Consider the following 17,961-nt stretch of genomic DNA (forward strand, 5'->3'; position numbering starts at 1 on the left):
ACAAGCACTCAAATCGTTATCCAATAAATCACGTGACTTATAAGCAAAGCACGACACACTTAACAGTCTCAACACCAAACCAGGTGGTGGCAGTCGTGTCAAACGTCTCAAGAGGGGGCGTGCATGTCAGTGCTGAATAAATAACTTACTACTAGATTGCTAAATACATAGTAGACTAATAACAAGCACTAGAATCCTCACACTGTATCTGTTTGGAAAGTAAAAGTGACCTCGAAAGCCTCGAGACTTTTCCCGCCTTAGACAAATGCTTATTTTGTTGTTATGCAACCAAATATAACGTTTTCAAAAAGCTCATAAAGAAAATGTTAGAAATGTTTATTTGAAACACAAATGTAGAAAAAAAGGGGCATCATCTTAAAAGCTAAATGACTCAATGGAATTACACCTATTTACAATCAGTGTTTAGGAAATATAAACTTTGCAGCCAACACACAATGAAAAATAAATACATTTTGGGATTTAAATATTTTATAAAATTATATAATTTAGCAAGATGTTGTCCAGGTTTTTCTTCTGATGAGTCATGTTATGCAGCTGACGGAGTTGCAACAATTTGATGATGATATGAGATTATATAGATATGGAGCAATATAACTTGAAACTAGAAATTGGATTTGAAAAAGACAAATCAACAAAAGACTTGAGTGTCTAAGCATTTCCAATTTCCATCCCCTCATCTTTACGCTGAAAGCCAGTGTTCTGTTTCCTCACCAATTCTGCATAGAACCCACCATTCTTCATGAGTTCATCATGGCTCCCCTCCTCATTGACTTCTCCCTCCTTGAGAACAACAATATGGCTGGCTTTCTCCACTGAGCTCATCTTATGGGCAATCAATAGCACTGTACAACGATTACTGTCCTTCAGCAGGGCTTGGTGCACCTATGCAGAAACAAAAAAAACAGTAATGTGACATTTGTTTAATGTAATCTTCAATAAGAAAGCGATGTGGCATGTAAAGAGTATAATGCTACAATACACAGTTTATAAGACTACATTAAAATGAATACTTTACCATGTGCTCGCTTTCGGTGTCCAGGTTACTGGTGGCATCATCCAGCACCAGTACCCGAGGTTGTCTTATCAGAGCTCTGGCAATGGCAATTCGCTGCTTCTGTCCCCCTGACACCTGTCCCCCCTTCTCCCCAGCATCTGAGGAAGTACATCTATGAGTGCCCAAGCAAGTCCATTGTCCTTGTTTCTATCAGTGGTAAGTTGGTCAATTCAAATGAGCAATTAAATGAGGTTCGGGAACTAACCTGTGTCATAGCCATTGGGCAGTTCGGAAATGAATTTGTGGGCATTGGCTCGCTCTGCCGCACGGTGCATGTCTTCATCTGTCATGTCCTCACATCCATATTTGATGTTCTCTTTGACAGAACGGGCAAACAGCACTGGCTCCTGACTCACCACGCTGATCTAAGATGAGAAGCAGAGATAAGCATGGCCCATTCTCAGATAAAACACAGATCGGTTACTAGCTACTTACTAGTTACTAGTAGCTCAGGTGCTTGTAAAAATAGTTCACAAGTAAAAAAACATCAACAGTGGATGGCTAACACCTACACTGCAGACTTTGATCAATTTCCATACATGTACATCATAATGTAGTACACTATAGCTCACTTGAGGAGTAAGGACAGGTCTCATTGTTTGACTACAGTTTAAAACCTATAAAGACACATACCTTGTTATGTAAGTACTGGTCATTGTAGCTGTTTAGTGGCTCTCCATCTAGCAGAATAATTCCTTCCTGGGGTTGGTAAAACCTTTCTAGAAGACTGACACAAGTGCTTTTTCCTGCACCAGACAGACCCACCAGAGCAGTAATCTTGCCTGGTTTTAGCTCCAGAGACAGATTCTGAGATAGATATTAGAGATGGAAGAGTGAGAGAAAGAGGGAGAGAGACACAGATGGAAAAGGTTCCAGAATTAAGTTTTTGGAGGAATTGTTTTGAGTTATGAGTTCAAAAGTGCTTCAACACTACATCAGAATGACTCTTAAAACACACACCTTAAGCGTAGTTTTGTCATTTGTTTTTTCTTTGTCTTGGTCAGGATAAGCAAATGTGACATTCTTGAATTCCACATGGCCCTGAAGTGTTTTGGGGGCCAAAGACCCTTCTGGAGGAACTTGGGGCTTTCTGTCCATGTACTCAAATATCTCCTCAGATGCACCAATTGCTTGCTTCACGTGTGGATAGTATGACATCAAAACCTAGAGAATTTAGGTTAAAGGTTAAGTTAAACATAATGACTTTAATAGATATATAAATGATTAAACTTCATAGCCATACCTCCACAGCAGAAGAGAACTGGAGCTCATACAGAACGAAAGACACCAAGTTCCCACTGCTGACGTCCCCTCTCGTTACCAGCATTCCACCATAGTACAGGATACTGACTTTAAGTGCCAGGCTAGACATCTGGACACATACATTTTTTGGAAAGAGAAAACACTTTCCATTAATATTTCTTACAATGCAACATACAAGTTCCCTTAACACGCATGCACACACACACAAAAACACCTACAGTATATCGTTTATATTCGTCCGGTGTCAAATAAAATAACCTTGCAAGCGGAGACTCACACTATTGGTCCAGGTGGAAGCTGCATAGGCAGCAGCTTCCTTTTTGTTGAGAGTGTACGTGTCCTCCAAGCTTTTTTTGTATCTTTCAGTTTCCCCTTCCTCATTGGCAAAGCTCCTCACTGTCTTGATGGATGAGAATGTTTCGGTGGCAACATGATTGGCCTTAGCTAGAGACTCTTGAACCTTTTTGGAAAGTGCCTGAAGCAAAAACAAGATACACATCAAGGTTATGATGCAGCTGAGTCATTTATTCTGATCCTGATAGACACAGTATGAGAGGTGCATCCCACTGTTTTTCTTTGATATATTTCAACAAGTACGCATTGGACATCATATTGGGCATCAAATCCCCGTACCTGATGGAACTTTCCGGATATCTTTGGAATGACAAGGATGATGGGGAGTCCCATGGCAGTGAAAAGGGACAGCTTCCAGGAGAGATTGAGCATGAAGCCAAAGAGGAAAACAATCCGGGCAAAATACCACATAAGCAAGCTCAATTTCTCACTCAAAGATTCACTCATCGTGTTCGTGTCCGTGGTGATGCGTGACACTATCACACCTAAAACACAGATTGGAGGAAGTTAGTGTTTTCTTAGCAATTCTTTTGTTTGACATTCCTACATGACATTGTGAAACCTTTTTTTATAAATACTTAAAAAGTACATGTAAAAAAGTGGTGCGACAAATGCTACTCACCTGTTTTATTACTATCAAAGAATGCAATCTCTTGTTTTAGAACAGACTGAAAGACCAAGCCCTGGATAGAGGTGTGTATAAGGCTCATGGTGATATTGTAGATGAGGTCACACACAAACTCACAAACGGCACTGTAAAGCAAAGACCAGTGTATTACTTCTATATAATGACAAGAAGTGAAGAATAATGATAAACATGGACGAACATGAAAGTTACTACATTATTAAACTGTAGCCTACTATAATAATAATAATAATAATAATAATTTCAAGAGGAAGCTTACCTGGAGATGGTGATGACTGTCATAATAGTGATGGCATAAGAAAAGGCTTCAGGCTCATCTTCATTCATAATCCAGTCTGTCATACGGCCAGTGTAATGGGGAATCGCCATCTCACCTTAAAGACAAAGATGAACAGTCTTACTCTCAGATCTGGTTTCCCCTGACAAAATTGACTGTCTTTACTAGACTAAGTAGAGGATTATTACCAAGTGACGAGACGACCACAAGAAAGAGCACCCCTCCAAAACGTATCGCGTAGGGCTTCATGTATCCCAGCAGCCTCTGCAGCGAGGACCCAGTCTTTTCAGGTTCCTTAGTGATCTTACTGGATCGAGTTGGGATGTAGCGCGTCCAATATAACCAGGCCACAACTGTCACGCCATAGCTCTGTAAAAGCTGCCCAACAAAGATTTTTTGTTTTAGTTTCTTTATCAAGAACATTGGTTGTTAATTTTCACCCTGTAAATTATGAAATGGTGTTAAGATAATAGATTATAGGTTATTTACTCTCAGATTAGTAATGCAAATATATATAATACATATAACACAAAATGTTAGATGACTTTAATTGTACTGTCTTTTAATTGTATATGGTACAAACAGCAGTGCAAAAGTTAAACAATAGCAAACTTTCACTTACCCCCTGCCATGAATGCCATCCCCATAGCTGATCCAGGGTGGAAACTCCAAATGTCCAGAGAAGGCTAATGTAGACTGGGTAGAGGGAGCAAAGTACTCCCATAGTCTGGACTCCCTCCAGGCTACTCATCCATGGTAGGGTCCCAGGGTAGGTAGCGGTGAGAAAGAGGAAGAGGCAGGCACGGAGAAGACCTCCACCCCACAGGGTGATGAAGGGGTGCGGGAGGAGGAGTGGGGAAAGGTGGCACATACCGATTGCCCACACCGCACACATATCCACAAACAGATAGAGGAGTGGCGAGAACATACTCATTTTCTGCATCCCAACTGTTTCTACATTAAGAAAGAAGGGAAATGGATCAAGTGACCAAAAAACAATGAGATAGCTTGCAAACTACTTTCACTTTCACATTTGACACTTAAACTGTACAAGTAGAATTGTAGTGCATTGTGATTAATATTACAAAATATTACATTAACTCTAAGAATGCATATATAATGTTAAAAACAACGTCATTTACAATCGGCCTATGTATTTCGTAGGCTTGGCTTCTGATTCTAGCTACTGTGAGATTTGAATCCAAATTTACCTGTGTTTTGAACACTCAACCTTGAGCTTCCGGAATATGGATTATCTTCCAGAGTTCAAATCTTCCATGCAAATCCTTAAGAATTGGCTTTAATCTACACCGAAATAAAAAATACGGTGCTGAGGCTGCCTTTCAAAGGTCTGTGCTGTATCGAACTAAAACCGAAAGTAACTGCTTTGGAAAGTCCCCTTGTAGCCTACCCGACCCTTTAACAAAAGTCCCAACTATAATTAGCCTAGTATATGGCATTTGTTTTATAGTTCCACTTGCATTCGAGTATGGAGATTAAGGTTTTACATCAGTATAACCCACATTTAATTTCAATATCCAGAAATGTATACATTGTGTCAAAGAAAATGAATACATTTGAACTTCCTTGTGAACAAGGGCGACTTCGTGTGGCATTTTTGGAAACTGCGTCTTCAATTTGGACGTTTTTGTCAGGGGACGTTTTTATTTGCAGGAAGACGATGTAGATCTTTGAGTTCATGGTACCATATTGCATTGCAGGGTTCAACTCCAAAGAGACCGACTCCATCTGTAAAGGAATACAACTCACGTGTTTTTTAAATCTTTACTAATATTATTATTATTTTATCGTTTATTTGCTCATTTTTTCTAACAATTGTAACTTTTATAAACAGATGTTCATCCTCTTGATGCAATTTCCCCAAAATAAGGAAACCATTTGAAGACGAGAACAGCAGACAAAGCTTTTGTTCTGTCGACACCTGCTGTGAGTCCAGAAGTAGCCTATGAAGTGACCATGTTAGGTGCCCCCTAAAGTTTCCTGTTCTTATGTCGTCCTTTCATTATCTTTCAGACAGATAACGTATGACGCAAGAGCATAGCACCTGGGAACTAAAGTACAAAACAAAAATCTATACCTCCTGAAAGTGGCATTAGCTTACCTCGTAATGTCAAGCACACCACATTGCCATAGATTATTTTAAGTTTAGATATGTTGCCTGCTCATGTTTGTAGTGTATTGTGTAATTACATTTTTGAAAATATTGTGTAGAAGTGTTTTTTTTGTGTTATGTGGGCAAATGCCCTTTTAATTAATTTGCGAACAACATAAAGGCATGGTATTTTTCATTTTTTTTTAAATGTCACCATTTGAACCATGCCATCACAGCCCTAAACATTACAATAATAGGCACACACACCCACACCCAGCAACTCCCCCACCCACCCACCTCCACACACACACACACACACGCATATATACACACACAACACACACGTCCCGCTTCTATTGTTCTCCACACAGTGGCAGGAAGTTCTCCCGATATCCGCAGTGCTTCTGAAAAAGATTTAGAGAGAAAATTGTGGCAGATATTTGCAAAGGTTGGGGGCTGTTCAACAGACTGTTCACACGGTCCAATCTTCAACACAATCAGGAACATAGCAAGACCACAACTTAACAGGAGAAGACCAAGAGTGATACCCCCAAAAAGTTCCCATGCTGGAGAACCTAAAGACTGTTGTAGGACCAAGTTACTGGATTAAAGTGGCTGCTGGGAAGAGAGAGAAGAGTATCTCTTGAGTCTCTAGGAACATACTGGAACATCACTGGCCCAAGGATGCTAGTGCTGTGGATGGCCATTCTGCTGGCTTTAATCAGGATGTGTGCAGGTGAGTATTAAATCCAGCTGATCAAATGTTTGACGGATGTGAGATGGAGGAATTTATACTCAAAAGTCAAAAAAGTCTCAAATTCATATTCATCGTCTTAGCTATCTGTTATCCAATGCCTAATCGACCCACTGCATACAATTAAATTATATATATTATACTTTTCATATACTATACACATTAGACACAAATTCTATGTACATTATATGGCAATTATTTGAAAAGTGTATTTGAAGTAAACGATTGTCTGTCTGAATGTCCTTTCCTTTAAAACAAAACAGCTTAAGGGCAAATAATGGTGCAAATGAAAAATGCTGGTTAAAATCAGGATGACTAATTTGATAGTGCTAAGTAGGACTGATGTGAAATGTACATTTTTCATGTGTTGACAGTTGTTTAGTGTCAGTTGTTTCCATGTATTTTATACTTTTTGTTCTAATATTCTGTTGTAACATGCAGACTCAGAACCATTTAATTATCATGGTTTTAATGTGACCTCAGTGAAGGGCCTATCTTTGAAATGAACAGAATGGCTTTCATAAGTAGTCTTAGACTAAGCTACAATATGTTTAATTCCAGCTCCATTGTGCAATCTGTCAGTGTTATGATTTCATTGTGAGGAATACACCTGCCAAACCCATTGTCCCTCTCCATTAAATTCCTCATCACCATGGCAATAACCTTCAACCTCCATCGCTTTCCAGTTCACGCCATTTCCTGTTACTATTCGCTTCTCCTGGAAACTTCCTGTTTGTGACAGGCTTATTTCCTGCTCTCTTAACAGTTTATGCAAAAGGATACCGTTTTCATTGCTTTAGCTTTGTCTACATGTTTTAATGAATGCTTGCTGATACATTACCACGTATAATAATGTGGCGATGAGGAAACTAAATGTGCATGCAGCACCAATTTACAAACTTTAGGAATTTAATCTGTGTGTGTGTGTCTGTGTGTGTGTGTGTGTGTGTGTGTGTGCGTGTGTACACGCAATGTCACCCACAGCAGCATCTCCTGGAGACCCATGGGGCCAGTGTCCAACCACCAGACAGTGCAAGGCCAAGTTTGCAGACGGATCATGTGACAAGGAGTGCACAGAACCTGAGTGTCTGATGGATGGCTTTGACTGTCTGAAGGACCAAGGCCAATGCAAGTATGATACTCTTAACTCATTCTCTCTCAAAATGGATTCCTTGAACTCCTTGTGATGAAATCCCTATGGTACTATTGAAATAAAAATTGCCTTTCTTGGCATTTTTGTGTGCCCTTCCAGTCCAGGCCATATCCAGTATTGCCGCGACCACTATGCCAACCAACACTGTGAGCAGGGCTGTGACAGCGCCCCCTGTGGCTGGGACGGGAGTGATTGCTTCAGACACCAGAGCCCTAAGTGGGCTAAAGGCACCCTTGTGCTCCACACGCGGGTCCCGCTGCAACATGGCACCTTCTCCAACAGCTCCCTTCTGTGGGCTCTCAGTATACTGCTCAAAACCTCCCTTAAACTGCGAGGTTCAATTCCCCTTGACTCCAGCAAGGACCTCCTGAACTTTGACCCCCAGAAGCTTGCTGAACTGTTGGCGCAAGCCGCATCATATGATGCAAATGGGTAGGTATATACAAAAACACAAAAATATATATTTTTGTGCAAGCCCGAGCACTGCCACACACCACTAACGCAGATTATAATCTACTATATGAATCATAAGAATACAAAAATCAAGCAGGGGAAAATGATAGCCCTCCTTCCCATTTCAATAACGCTCCCCACCTCCTACTCAAACAGATCTGTGTTATTCCTCCAAGTGGACAACAGGCCGTGCTCCCGCCATGCTCCCGCTACCTGTTTCTTGCACGCCACAGAAGCAGCCAGTTTTCTGCGCGCTGTGATGTCACTGAACCGTGCGTCCCTCCCCTTCCCCCCAGACCTCCAGGCCATTGTAAGTGTGAGGGGGCTCCGAGAGGAAATAGGAGGAAGGGAGGAGGACAAGGTTGAACAGGAAACTGGTAGGTCTTTGTGTGCTGTTGTTACAGGAATTAGAACGTCTAGGAAATTTGATTTGGATCAACAGTACACTTACATAAGAAAAATTCAGATAAAAGCATGTTTGCAAGAGAGCCATTCTGTGTTTGCAAAGATCTCTCCTAATCACCTCGGTTCTCCCCATTTCTCCAGTAGAGGCCACACCCTCATGGCTGTGGGCTGTGATCGGTGTTGCGGTAGGTCTGACGCTGGCATTGGCCTTGGCGGTTGTCTTGGTGACCAGAAAGGTAAGAAGGAGTCGAACAGAGAGGGAGGTGGGAGAGAGGGTGAGGCACAGATCCACCGTCACCGACAACAGTGAGGGCGGGGCCAAAACGTGGGCACAGCACACACCCCATCGTGAGCGAAGGGGCAGGGTGGGGAGGGAGAAAGACAGGAACGGGATGAAGAAGAAGAAGAAAGCTAAGGAGGCAGAGAAGAAGAGAAGGAGGGAGCCGTTGGGGGAGGACGCCATTCGGATGCGGTAAGCAAATGTGGAGACCAAATCAAATCAGTCTCAATTCACACTGAGTCTCACTCAGTGAGTGTTTCATTTGCATATTACCAAACATGACACTCTGTACACTCTTCTTTCAGACCACTAAAAAGGAACCTGGACATTGGCAGTGATACTGACTTTACCCAGAGTTCCATGGAAGACATCAATGCCAGATGTTCCACACGCCAGGAGGATCCTTCTATCTGTGATCACAGAAGCCCGGAGCAGAAACACTTCAGGGTCACTCCCAGCCACTCACAAAGCCCTAGGCCTATACAACGTATAAACATTTCCTGTTTATAGTGAATGTATCAATAGACTATTCATTTCAGCCCCCTGTATTCCTTTAATGGTATGCGTTACAGCATGATGTCATTGAATATATTTCAGCTCCTCCAATAGGATGGGAGAGAAATGCTGTCCCTCCACTTCTGAGTCCTCCCAATCAGGTGAGCTCTCCAGTCCTACACAGTCTTGATACTTGTCCTACGTGAGGACAACTTTGGAATAGTGTGACAAACTAGGTGGGACATGTATCTTTTAGAATCAGAATCAGAATTTGGTTTATTCGGCATGTATATTACACAACCACAGAATTTACAGTGGCAGGAAGGTGCAAACAATAAACATATACGGATCTTCAATTAAGTATAAAGTAAAATTGTTTAACTACTTCTAAGAACTAAACAATTTAAAAATAAAACAATTAAAAATATATATATATATAAAAATAAGAATAAGAATATGGTTGAGCAGCATGAGTGGGCAACTTAGTGCAATGAGATAATGAATCATGAATAAAGGTGGCTTGTGCGTAGTGCAATAGGTGTCAGATGGACTTAAAAATAGTTAATTTGACCAATACCTGGCCTATTGTTAGTTAAGGTACTCAACATTGACTGTGGATACACCTTTACCAGTCAGCTCCTGTCCAGTGGTGTGGTCCAGATGGGTCGGTGGTCCTTATTCGGGCAGTGCGGAGTGGTCTCGATCGAGTGGTCCTTGAGCTGCTGCGGGCTGGGGTGCCGGTTAACAACACAGACCATACTGGTAACGCCTTCCCCACAACATTGTATAATGATAACACAAAATCGAAATCTCCCTATGTATTGAGAGGACGACTCATGTACTGCGTCCGTTCACACAAGATGACAGATATCCCAGATTAGTCAACATATACAGAGTACAGTATTGTGTCATGTAAACGTTGATGTGCTTTTGAGAAGTCGTACATTGTAAGAATGCTCTATACTTTGACACTTAAGGGGATGAGTAACTGGTGTAACTTACCCATCTCTCTCACATCCCTTCTTGTGTCCCGTCTTTTCTCTTCCCTCTTCTTCCATCTCTTCAGCACCCCTGCTGTCCCTTTCTGATGCAGAACAAAGTTAATGAGTGCTGAGGCAGTGTGGATGTACCATTTTAACACCGCTCGCTCCCCCCCCTACCCTCCCCTCTCTCTCTTTCTCTCCCATTCTCGCTCTCTTTCTCTGTTATTATATCTCTCTTTCTCAGTCTCTGGATCTGTCTCTCTTTCCTGGCTGATTCACTTGTCTTTCACCCTAATTTGCATCCCTGTCAGAGTCGCTCCATTGTTTCCTCAGCATTTTTCACCCTCTGGGCTTGATCTCTGTTGTATAATGTTTGTTCACTGGCTGACTTACCGGTAGTCCCCCATCTAATCTCTGTACCAACCTCCCTCCTTCTTTCCCTCACGTCCCTCTAAATGCACTTTATCACTCAGGGAGATCAGCCCTCCACTGGGCATGCTCAGTAAACCACCTCTCTCTAACAAGAACCCTCACTCGTTATGGGGCAGCAGTGGACCTGCAAGACAACAAGGTACCCAAATGATTTATTTTATTTTAAAATGTATTGCAGAAACTGTCCCTAACTATCCCAACAAGAGTCACTACTGGAATGTAATAGTTTAGGCCCCTCCCACTCTGGCAGTGCCACATTATGATCTGTTGGGGCAACTCTCATCTTCCACCAGGGAGAGACACCTCTATTTCTCGCCGCCCTTCACGGTTGCTATGATACTGCCAGGTTTCTTCTCCTCAACGGGGCCAATCAGGAATTGCACGATCGAAGAGGGCGTCGCCCACTGGATGTTGCCCGAGAGGGAATGCATCACCAGGTTTTGGAGCTCCTATTGGCTCACAGAGTTCAGAGAGGACATATTCCAATTGATCCATCCAATGAGATGTTGTGGGATGAGCGTGGCCTCATGTACTCCCCGTGGGCCACTTCCCAGGGCGTACCTGGGAGGAGTTCCTCCTTCTCCGGGGTCATAGAACAACGATACATGACTCCACCTCCACCAAGGTAAACCATCTATCTTTTTATATTTAATCTATCAGGAGCAAGCCAACTATTATATACACGCCCCATTACCATCTTTGATTGATAGGTATCTATGCAATTGAAAATGCTTATTTCTTCTTTGACAGTAATTGGTCTATGGGCAGAGTACAGTGTCCCTCCCCCCAGAATTGGCGGCCACAGCTCAACCAATCAGCAACTGCATTGGTCACTCCAAGAATCATGGGTCGTCCACCTCGGCCAATCAGCACACTCCAGGAAGTAACCTCAGAAGCAGAGGACGAAGACAGAGAAAGAGCACAGGAAGTTCCTAGAGCAGCCACCCCCCACTTTTTATTACCCCAGCCTGCTCCTCGACAACGGTCATTCTCCTGTACCCAGCATGCATTGCAGCGTCGCATTAGTACCCACCAACCTGCACCACCCCTTAATGTCGTCCACCTTGACACATCTAATGAGCCAATAGAGAGAGTGATAGTGGTCGCTCCCACAGATGCACCCACACAATCAGACCGCAGATCAAAAACTGATAATAGTGACATCACAAGCAAGGCCGAGGCAGCAAGCTCCACAAATGTAGAGCAGAGAAGCAAAAGTGAGAAACTAAATAACATGGCTGACTCTACTCAAACAGCACTATAAGCACTGCACTAAAGGCTTTCCCACAAATGGGCTTATGGGTGTTTACTTTACATTCGGAGATAACGTTAGGTGAAGGATTCATTTGTGTTTATATGCATTTATGTCTGAAATTACAAACAAGCATCTGATTTGTATTACTGAAATAATACACCTGTATTGGGAGACATAACTAAAGATTGTGAATACAGATTCTTTATTGTAAAGGAGGTAGAGAGAATACAGGTGTTTCACTGTACAGAGAAAAGACTGCACTGTTTATATACTCAATTAAAGAGTTCAAATGGACAGCACAGACACAAGTGTGCCTCATTCATAAAATACACACACAAGCCCAGTAGAAAAAAAAAAAGAGAAACACAAATTCTTTGGATTTTCTCTATTGCCCTCTCATTCTTGATTTCATCTCCGTTGTAACATAAAAAACACTACATATTTTAAATGCTAATAAAACAGCAATAATAATAATGTGTCATAAAAACTATAAAATGATAATGCAGTTGCCCAAGCCCCCCAACCAATGTGATGCAGTAACAAGTCCAGGTAGTGGAAAACAAAGCTCATGATCCATGATCCCAATACTAAAACCACAGATAGAAGTACACAAACAAACACACATACACACACACACACACACACACTCCAAGTGCACATAAAAACACTCACATTCCAACTCTTGACCCATTCAACCAATAGCATGACAGTAATAACATAAAAATGTACTAACACATACAGAAACGATAACTGCAGCCAAGAGGAACAAAAGTGATATCATTCTTTTCCGCTGTCAATCTTTCCGTCAACTGTCGTTGAGGTGAAGAGGACGGGGGCCCATCAGTCAGAGTTGTCAGAGTGGTCGCTTCCCGGGGACGTAGCAGAGGGGGGCGGGCTTCTTCCTGGCCACTTCCCATTAGTCTGCCAAGCCAGAAATAAATGGGTAAAAAAAAGACAGATGTTCACTCATGGGGAGTGGCAGTGAACAAAAAGTCTGCATTGTTTGAACCCTCTTATTCTGTTAGTGGGAAGCAATGAAAGAAGTATTGCACCAAGAAAAGCTTGTCTATTTAAGACCTTTTTAAGGCCTTCCTTCACTCTCTGCCCCACTGCTGTTAAGCTCCACCTGTTCGTAGTCGTGCTGCTGCTTGTGCATCATCACCCCAGTCCATCTGTCTTCTCTGCTCAGTGGGGCATGTGTACATAGTATGTAGTATCATATATGGTTTTCCTCCGTGCCAAATGGTTGCCATGTATACCTCTTATGGATATATATATATATGTATATGTTGATGTTTAGATGGTCAGTGCTCCCATAAACTAAACTCCATTTCTATAGAAAATCTACATGCATTGTCAAAATATGTCTATTACATAAATGGTTAAACCCAACGTGAGTTTTCTTTACGGAACTAAAAACGAGTAGTACGAGCCTAAAAGAAAAGTCTGAGATAAAAACAAGTATCTGGATTTCCTCATAAAGAGCAACTCAGTTTACGGACGGCTATCATCGATATTTGACTGCGTTTGATGTGCTTTCTCAACAACTTCAGGTGTGTTTTTGTTAGCTTTTGTTCTTGCACCAGAATCTGTATATTCCCAAATAGAATTTCCTACCTGTGCTCCCATCTGATAGGCCGAGTGCTCTCCATTCATGGGTGCAACCCCGAGGAAGACGTCAGCTGATGCAGCGATAAAAGGACCCACAGTCATGGTTACGAGTCCCAAAACACAATCAATTCAGATTCTAAATGTAATATGGTTTTACACCTGGGACAGAACATGATTACTGTGGAAAAATGCCATGTGATATCATCTATGGCAGTGGTTCTCAACCTTGGTTCTCAGAACCCCCTGTCCTGCATGTTTTAGCTCCAACTTGGCTCCAACACACCTGATTCCAAAGCATGTTCGTTACCAGGCTTCTACAGAGCTAGATAACAAGCCATTTATTTGAATCAGGTGTGTTGGAGCAGGGAAACATCTAAAACATGCAGGGCAGGGGGACCCTGAGGACCAGGGTTGAGAACCACTGATCTATGGCATATTTCTTTATGTGAGGTTTTACATCCTAACCTGTGGAGTTGGGAGTGTGCGGCGAGTCTTCGTTCTGTGGTGCACCCAGGGCCGTCTTCATGGCGTAGATGTTGGCCTCTTCCTGGAACTTGCCAATGTTCTTCTTGTAGCGGATTCTCTTGTTTCCAAACCAGTTGGACACCTTTAGGAATTGAAATACGAGGGTCAAAACATCTCCGTACAGCTGTGGACCAGGCTGTTTTTAACTATTCTAAAAAGGTCATAGTGTATACTACCTGCCCATGTAAAGCCAGACTACCTGAGAAACAGTGATGCTACACTGTTTTGCTAGTTCTTCTTTGGCCTCTTCACTAGGGTAGGGGTTGGACAGATGGGAGTAGAAGTACTCATTCAGGACTTCTGTCGCCTGCTTGCTGAAGTTGCGTCTCTTCCGCCTGACAAGGCAGAGAACAGTGTTTCAGTGGCAGCACTTTCCAAACTGCAGCAGTGTAAGCGTGCGTACTAGGCGCACACACACACACACACCTTGCATCCAGGAAACGCGAGCGCAGGATCATGACGGCCTCACAGGTGCTCTGTTTCAGCTGGGTCTGGATGGAGCTGAACTTGCGGTGGATGATGGCCACCATGCGTTCGATCTCCCTTGGCGACACAGGCCGTGTGCGTGATTGCTCCCTCAACAGGTTCATCACATGGGTGGTGAATTCGCTACATGCCTGAGGGAGACAGTAGGGCGGGGGTTGGAGGCATACGGAGACACAATGACCGACTTAACATCGACAAGTGATGCTGTGTTACGTCAGCAGCCTTTAGGTTTCAGATACTAGGTGCCCATCCATTTAAATGATCTGCACCCAGCCTTTCCCCCCGTTACATGAGATGTTGAAGCAGGGGTGTTACTGAATCAAGTGTACACACTAAAACAACCCCTGAAGTGACAAAATGACTGGTAAACACTGCTTTGCCAAAAACACTTAGTGAACAGAATTATATTATAGCAACCCATTTTTAGCAAACAAATAGCTTCTGAACAAACTGTATTAGAAAATATGATACTTCAGAGTGGATAATGTGTTTTAGTTGAATTGTAACAAAAAATGTATACATTCCGGGCACTTCTAATAAAACTGACCAATAGAATGCGACAGAGAAATAGGTTTGACGTGTAATATTATCGCACTTTACATATCATGCACTGCTGTTGTAGCAGGTGTAAGCAGTCCCTAGTTAGTAGCACCCATCCCTTTGCCATTGTTAATGTTAGGATAGAGGGAGACAACAGTACACATTCTTCCACCTCAGGTTGGTCTGCTCTCATGAACAGTACCTGCTCATATTTCTCCAGTTCAGTGTGATAGATGTTGCGTATCTGGCTCAACTTGCTTTTGTAGTCCGAATGCTCCAGTGAGCTGTCGGGTGACATCCCTCCCGAACTGGTGGCTGCAGACACAGCCGCTGCCGCCCCACCCCCTTTCTCTGGGCCAGCCACACCCTCAGCCAGCAACATGTTGTCCAATCGCACCAGCTGAGGGTCCTGTGGCTCCTCCTCTTGAGCATTTCTCATCGATAAGCCTGGAAGAACATATGAAGGCCCAGTTTGTATTTACAGTGCATAGACATCAGCACTCATTTGTACAACATGAGATGGACTGGCGAACAACGCACAAGTGCACCAGCGCAGTCCCCACAAATGTTCTGTAGGGAACACACACTATCAAACGTTATGACCTGGTAGCAGTATTTTAATTTGTCGTTCAAGTCTCATAAGCTCCACACTCCCACATCTGGTTTAGGGGAAATGTATGAATGTTACAAAAACAACACGACACAAATGTTAAACAAGTTATACAGGAAATAAAGTTACATTCAAGTCACTGTACAAATTGTCACTATCAAATTACATAAAACCATTTGCCGAGGTTGCAGGCGACTGCCCAAACAACTCAGTAGCATTCTATGCACAGAAGATTGGCTCTCGTTTGTCTCCTCCCTCTACACAGCTTACATTATCCTTGTGTTTACAATTATATTATGATTTAGAAAAAAAGCAGACTACTTCCTTTGAAACTAAATCTTGATCCAATCAGTATGAACACTATCTATGCACATCGACAGAGTGGTTGCGCAGTCTCCAGCAGCTGCACATGTGTGTGTGTGTCCTTTCTCAAGCCTGGTTCACCTCTGCAAACATTATTATGCATTTATATAACGCTACAGTATGTGTATATACCATCTAAATTAGTGACTATGAAGGAATTCCAGTTTAAATCCAAATGTATGTTTGAGGGCTGTTTATAAAGTAAAATCAATAAAGCATTATAACTATCGGATCAAAGACACTATCAAGACGTTATCAGAAATAGATAAGACATAATAAAACACAATAAAAAGGCTGAAAGCTAGCTACAAAATTAGAACACCTACCAGTTTTTTCTTTGATCTCGCACAAGACGCTGAACAAAGCTGGTTTCATACGATGACAATTCAGTGCATGTTTTCTGTAGATTGAAAAGATGATTTGTTACATTCAGCTATAATTACGTTAAGAAACTAACTAGCTGTGTGACTTCTGACCAAAGGCTATTAGGCAATTTAATATCAGGCTACAAAAATCTAACTAGTTATACACTGTATTAGCTGTAGCTACAGTAACCAAGAAACAATCAATTTAACAACCTAGGCTACAATGTACAACGTATTTTTGGCTAGCTCTGGCTAACAAACTTGGCTTGGCTGCAAGAGCATCTATCTTTTATATTTTTAGCCAGTACAGTAACCATTTTGGCTAGAGCTAGATAGACTATATATGACGACATTTGATATCAAGTCTTAGCTATAAGTCTTTATTGTGAGTCAACAATTACGTAGTTACTGCAGTTAGCTTTTGCATAATGAAACTCCGGCACAACGTTAATGTTGACAATTTGAGTGATAACCTGACAAATCCATGAGTGGATATGACAGATGGACATGCTAAGTTACCTAGGTTAGTGTAAATGACAATTATCTCGCTCCCTACTACTAGCTAACTAGCAAAATGGCTAACAATTCATAGGCTAGCTAACGAACTACATTAGCAAGTTAGCATAGTTTTTATCACCTTCAGTTCACGTAAACAAAGCAAAGTGTTTAGTGCTATCTAACTGTCTCGTTGTACATAAACACAACAACATCACGTGGGAAAAGTGCTCGGGGATGCACATTAAAACATTTAGAAAAGTTTTCCACGAGCTATAATGAGAAAAACAATCAACAAATATTTATAGAGCTGGAGCTAGCGACGCTAAATGCTTTGAAGTAGTCGGCACTTGCTAACTAGCTTATTAGCAAAACACCCCCGAGCTCCATTAAATAATAGAGGCTTTAGTACAAACTTGTAACAAAAAACTTTTTTTTTTGGGCATTGAGCCAAATGAAGATCAGAAAGTCTTCTTGGTCTACTTCGCTTACGTTACCCATGCTGTTTTGTATACTTTTAAATAAAAAAATATACATTACAAACTTTGCTTGTGCTTCGTCCAAACTTTGGTCGGTGATGGTCATTATTTGTTGCAATATATCACCAATGTCTCTTCTGGCTTCATGACCATTTTCGGCGACTTCGAGGCCTTGGTCACCATCTTGGCGATGTTGAGAGGATGGATGGACCGAGTTAAGGGCGTGCATACCGGAGTGAGCGCTCAAGCTTAGTCCCCGGCCGTTGGAAGGCCCATTGCCCGAGAGAGGCTGCTGCTGCAACATCTTGAGCGGCGCACAGTGGCAGTTACTCACACCCTTCAAAAGTTTCACACACTAGTGTCCCCTAGCGATTGACAAGGTAAAAAACAAGAAAATCATACTTTCGGACACGGGACTAAAGTGGACTAGTGTGTGTGTGTTTGTTTGATTTAGAAAATCAATATAGAAAATTTGAATAATCTTGATCTAAAAATCATGATAAAAGCCATTTTATTAATTTGATCAGAGCTGTGATTCCAAACATAAAA

General features: G+C 42.1%; 3 protein-coding genes across 6 annotated transcripts; 1 reads left to right on the forward strand and 2 right to left on the reverse strand.

The window, feature by feature from the left end:
- Positions 1-321: 321 nt before the first annotated feature.
- tap1 (transporter 1, ATP-binding cassette, sub-family B (MDR/TAP)) lies at positions 322-5,001 on the reverse strand. 2 transcript variants are annotated; one of them, XM_084708734.1, is made up of 13 exons: positions 4,827-5,001; positions 4,238-4,563; positions 3,804-3,993; positions 3,598-3,712; positions 3,315-3,445; positions 2,972-3,177; positions 2,616-2,813; positions 2,319-2,447; positions 2,036-2,239; positions 1,709-1,882; positions 1,281-1,440; positions 1,037-1,173; positions 322-903 (listed from the first exon to the last, which is right to left on the reverse strand). In XM_084708734.1, exons 2-13 carry the CDS (start codon positions 4,556-4,558, stop codon positions 670-672), a joined length of 2,199 nt encoding a protein of 732 aa, XP_084564860.1. In that variant the 5' UTR covers positions 4,559-4,563; positions 4,827-5,001; the 3' UTR covers positions 322-669. The 2 variants fall into 2 exon arrangements, with proteins under 2 accessions (XP_084564860.1, XP_084564859.1); XM_084708733.1 differs by having other exon boundaries at positions 4,238-4,569.
- A 1,153-nt stretch (positions 5,002-6,154) lies between these two features.
- notchl (notch receptor, like) lies at positions 6,155-12,232 on the forward strand. 3 transcript variants are annotated; one of them, XM_084708729.1, is made up of 11 exons: positions 6,155-6,464; positions 7,467-7,614; positions 7,735-8,067; positions 8,245-8,465; positions 8,635-8,965; positions 9,079-9,260; positions 9,371-9,429; positions 9,901-10,030; positions 10,725-10,822; positions 10,977-11,308; positions 11,434-12,232. In XM_084708729.1, the coding sequence occupies exons 1-11, from the start codon at positions 6,413-6,415 to the stop codon at positions 11,945-11,947; spliced, it is 2,400 nt and encodes a 799-aa protein (XP_084564855.1). In that variant the 5' UTR covers positions 6,155-6,412; the 3' UTR covers positions 11,948-12,232. The 3 variants fall into 3 exon arrangements, with proteins under 3 accessions (XP_084564855.1, XP_084564856.1, XP_084564857.1); XM_084708730.1 differs by having other exon boundaries at positions 8,638-8,965; XM_084708731.1 differs by having other exon boundaries at positions 7,470-7,614.
- Positions 12,118-17,787, reverse strand: pbx2 (pre-B-cell leukemia homeobox 2). Its single transcript, XM_084708735.1, has 8 exons — positions 17,478-17,787; positions 16,400-16,473; positions 15,303-15,547; positions 14,501-14,691; positions 14,274-14,409; positions 14,015-14,156; positions 13,556-13,620; positions 12,118-12,859 (listed from the first exon to the last, which is right to left on the reverse strand). Exons 1-8 carry the CDS (start codon positions 17,714-17,716, stop codon positions 12,779-12,781), a joined length of 1,173 nt encoding a protein of 390 aa, XP_084564861.1. The 5' UTR covers positions 17,717-17,787; the 3' UTR covers positions 12,118-12,778.
- Between the last annotated feature and the right edge of the window lie 174 nt (positions 17,788-17,961).

This window comes from Hypomesus nipponensis, chromosome 2 (assembly GCF_054491055.1).
Source record: "Hypomesus nipponensis isolate SF chromosome 2, ASM5449105v1, whole genome shotgun sequence".
In the NCBI taxonomy this organism is placed as follows: Eukaryota; Metazoa; Chordata; class Actinopteri; order Osmeriformes; family Osmeridae; genus Hypomesus; species Hypomesus nipponensis.

Bases quoted from the DNA above. Each gene is read 5' to 3' on its own strand.
- notchl (XM_084708729.1), top strand. From the start codon at position 6,413: ATGCTAGTGCTGTGGATGGCCATTCTGCTGGCTTTAATCAGGATGTGT. The intron at 6,465-7,466 runs GTGAGTATTAAA...TGTCACCCACAG, and splicing joins TTTAATCAGGATGTGTGCAG to CAGCATCTCCTGGAGACCCA. The intron at 8,966-9,078 runs GTAAGCAAATGT...CTCTTCTTTCAG, and splicing joins GAGGACGCCATTCGGATGCG to ACCACTAAAAAGGAACCTGG.
- tap1 (XM_084708734.1), bottom strand. From the start codon at position 4,558: ATGCAGAAAATGAGTATGTTCTCGCCACTCCTCTATCTGTTTGTGGAT. The intron at 3,713-3,803 runs GTAATAATCCTC...TTTGTCTTTAAG, and splicing joins TGTGGTCGTCTCGTCACTTG to GTGAGATGGCGATTCCCCAT. The intron at 1,441-1,708 runs GTATGTGTCTTT...TTCTCATCTTAG, and splicing joins ACCAGTACTTACATAACAAG to ATCAGCGTGGTGAGTCAGGA.
- pbx2 (XM_084708735.1), bottom strand. From the start codon at position 17,716: ATGTTGCAGCAGCAGCCTCTCTCGGGCAATGGGCCTTCCAACGGCCGG. The intron at 14,692-15,302 runs GTACTGTTCATG...TGTCTCCCTCAG, and splicing joins AACTGGAGAAATATGAGCAG to GCATGTAGCGAATTCACCAC. The intron at 14,410-14,500 runs GTGTGTGTGTGT...CTGCCTTGTCAG, and splicing joins TCGCGTTTCCTGGATGCAAG to GCGGAAGAGACGCAACTTCA.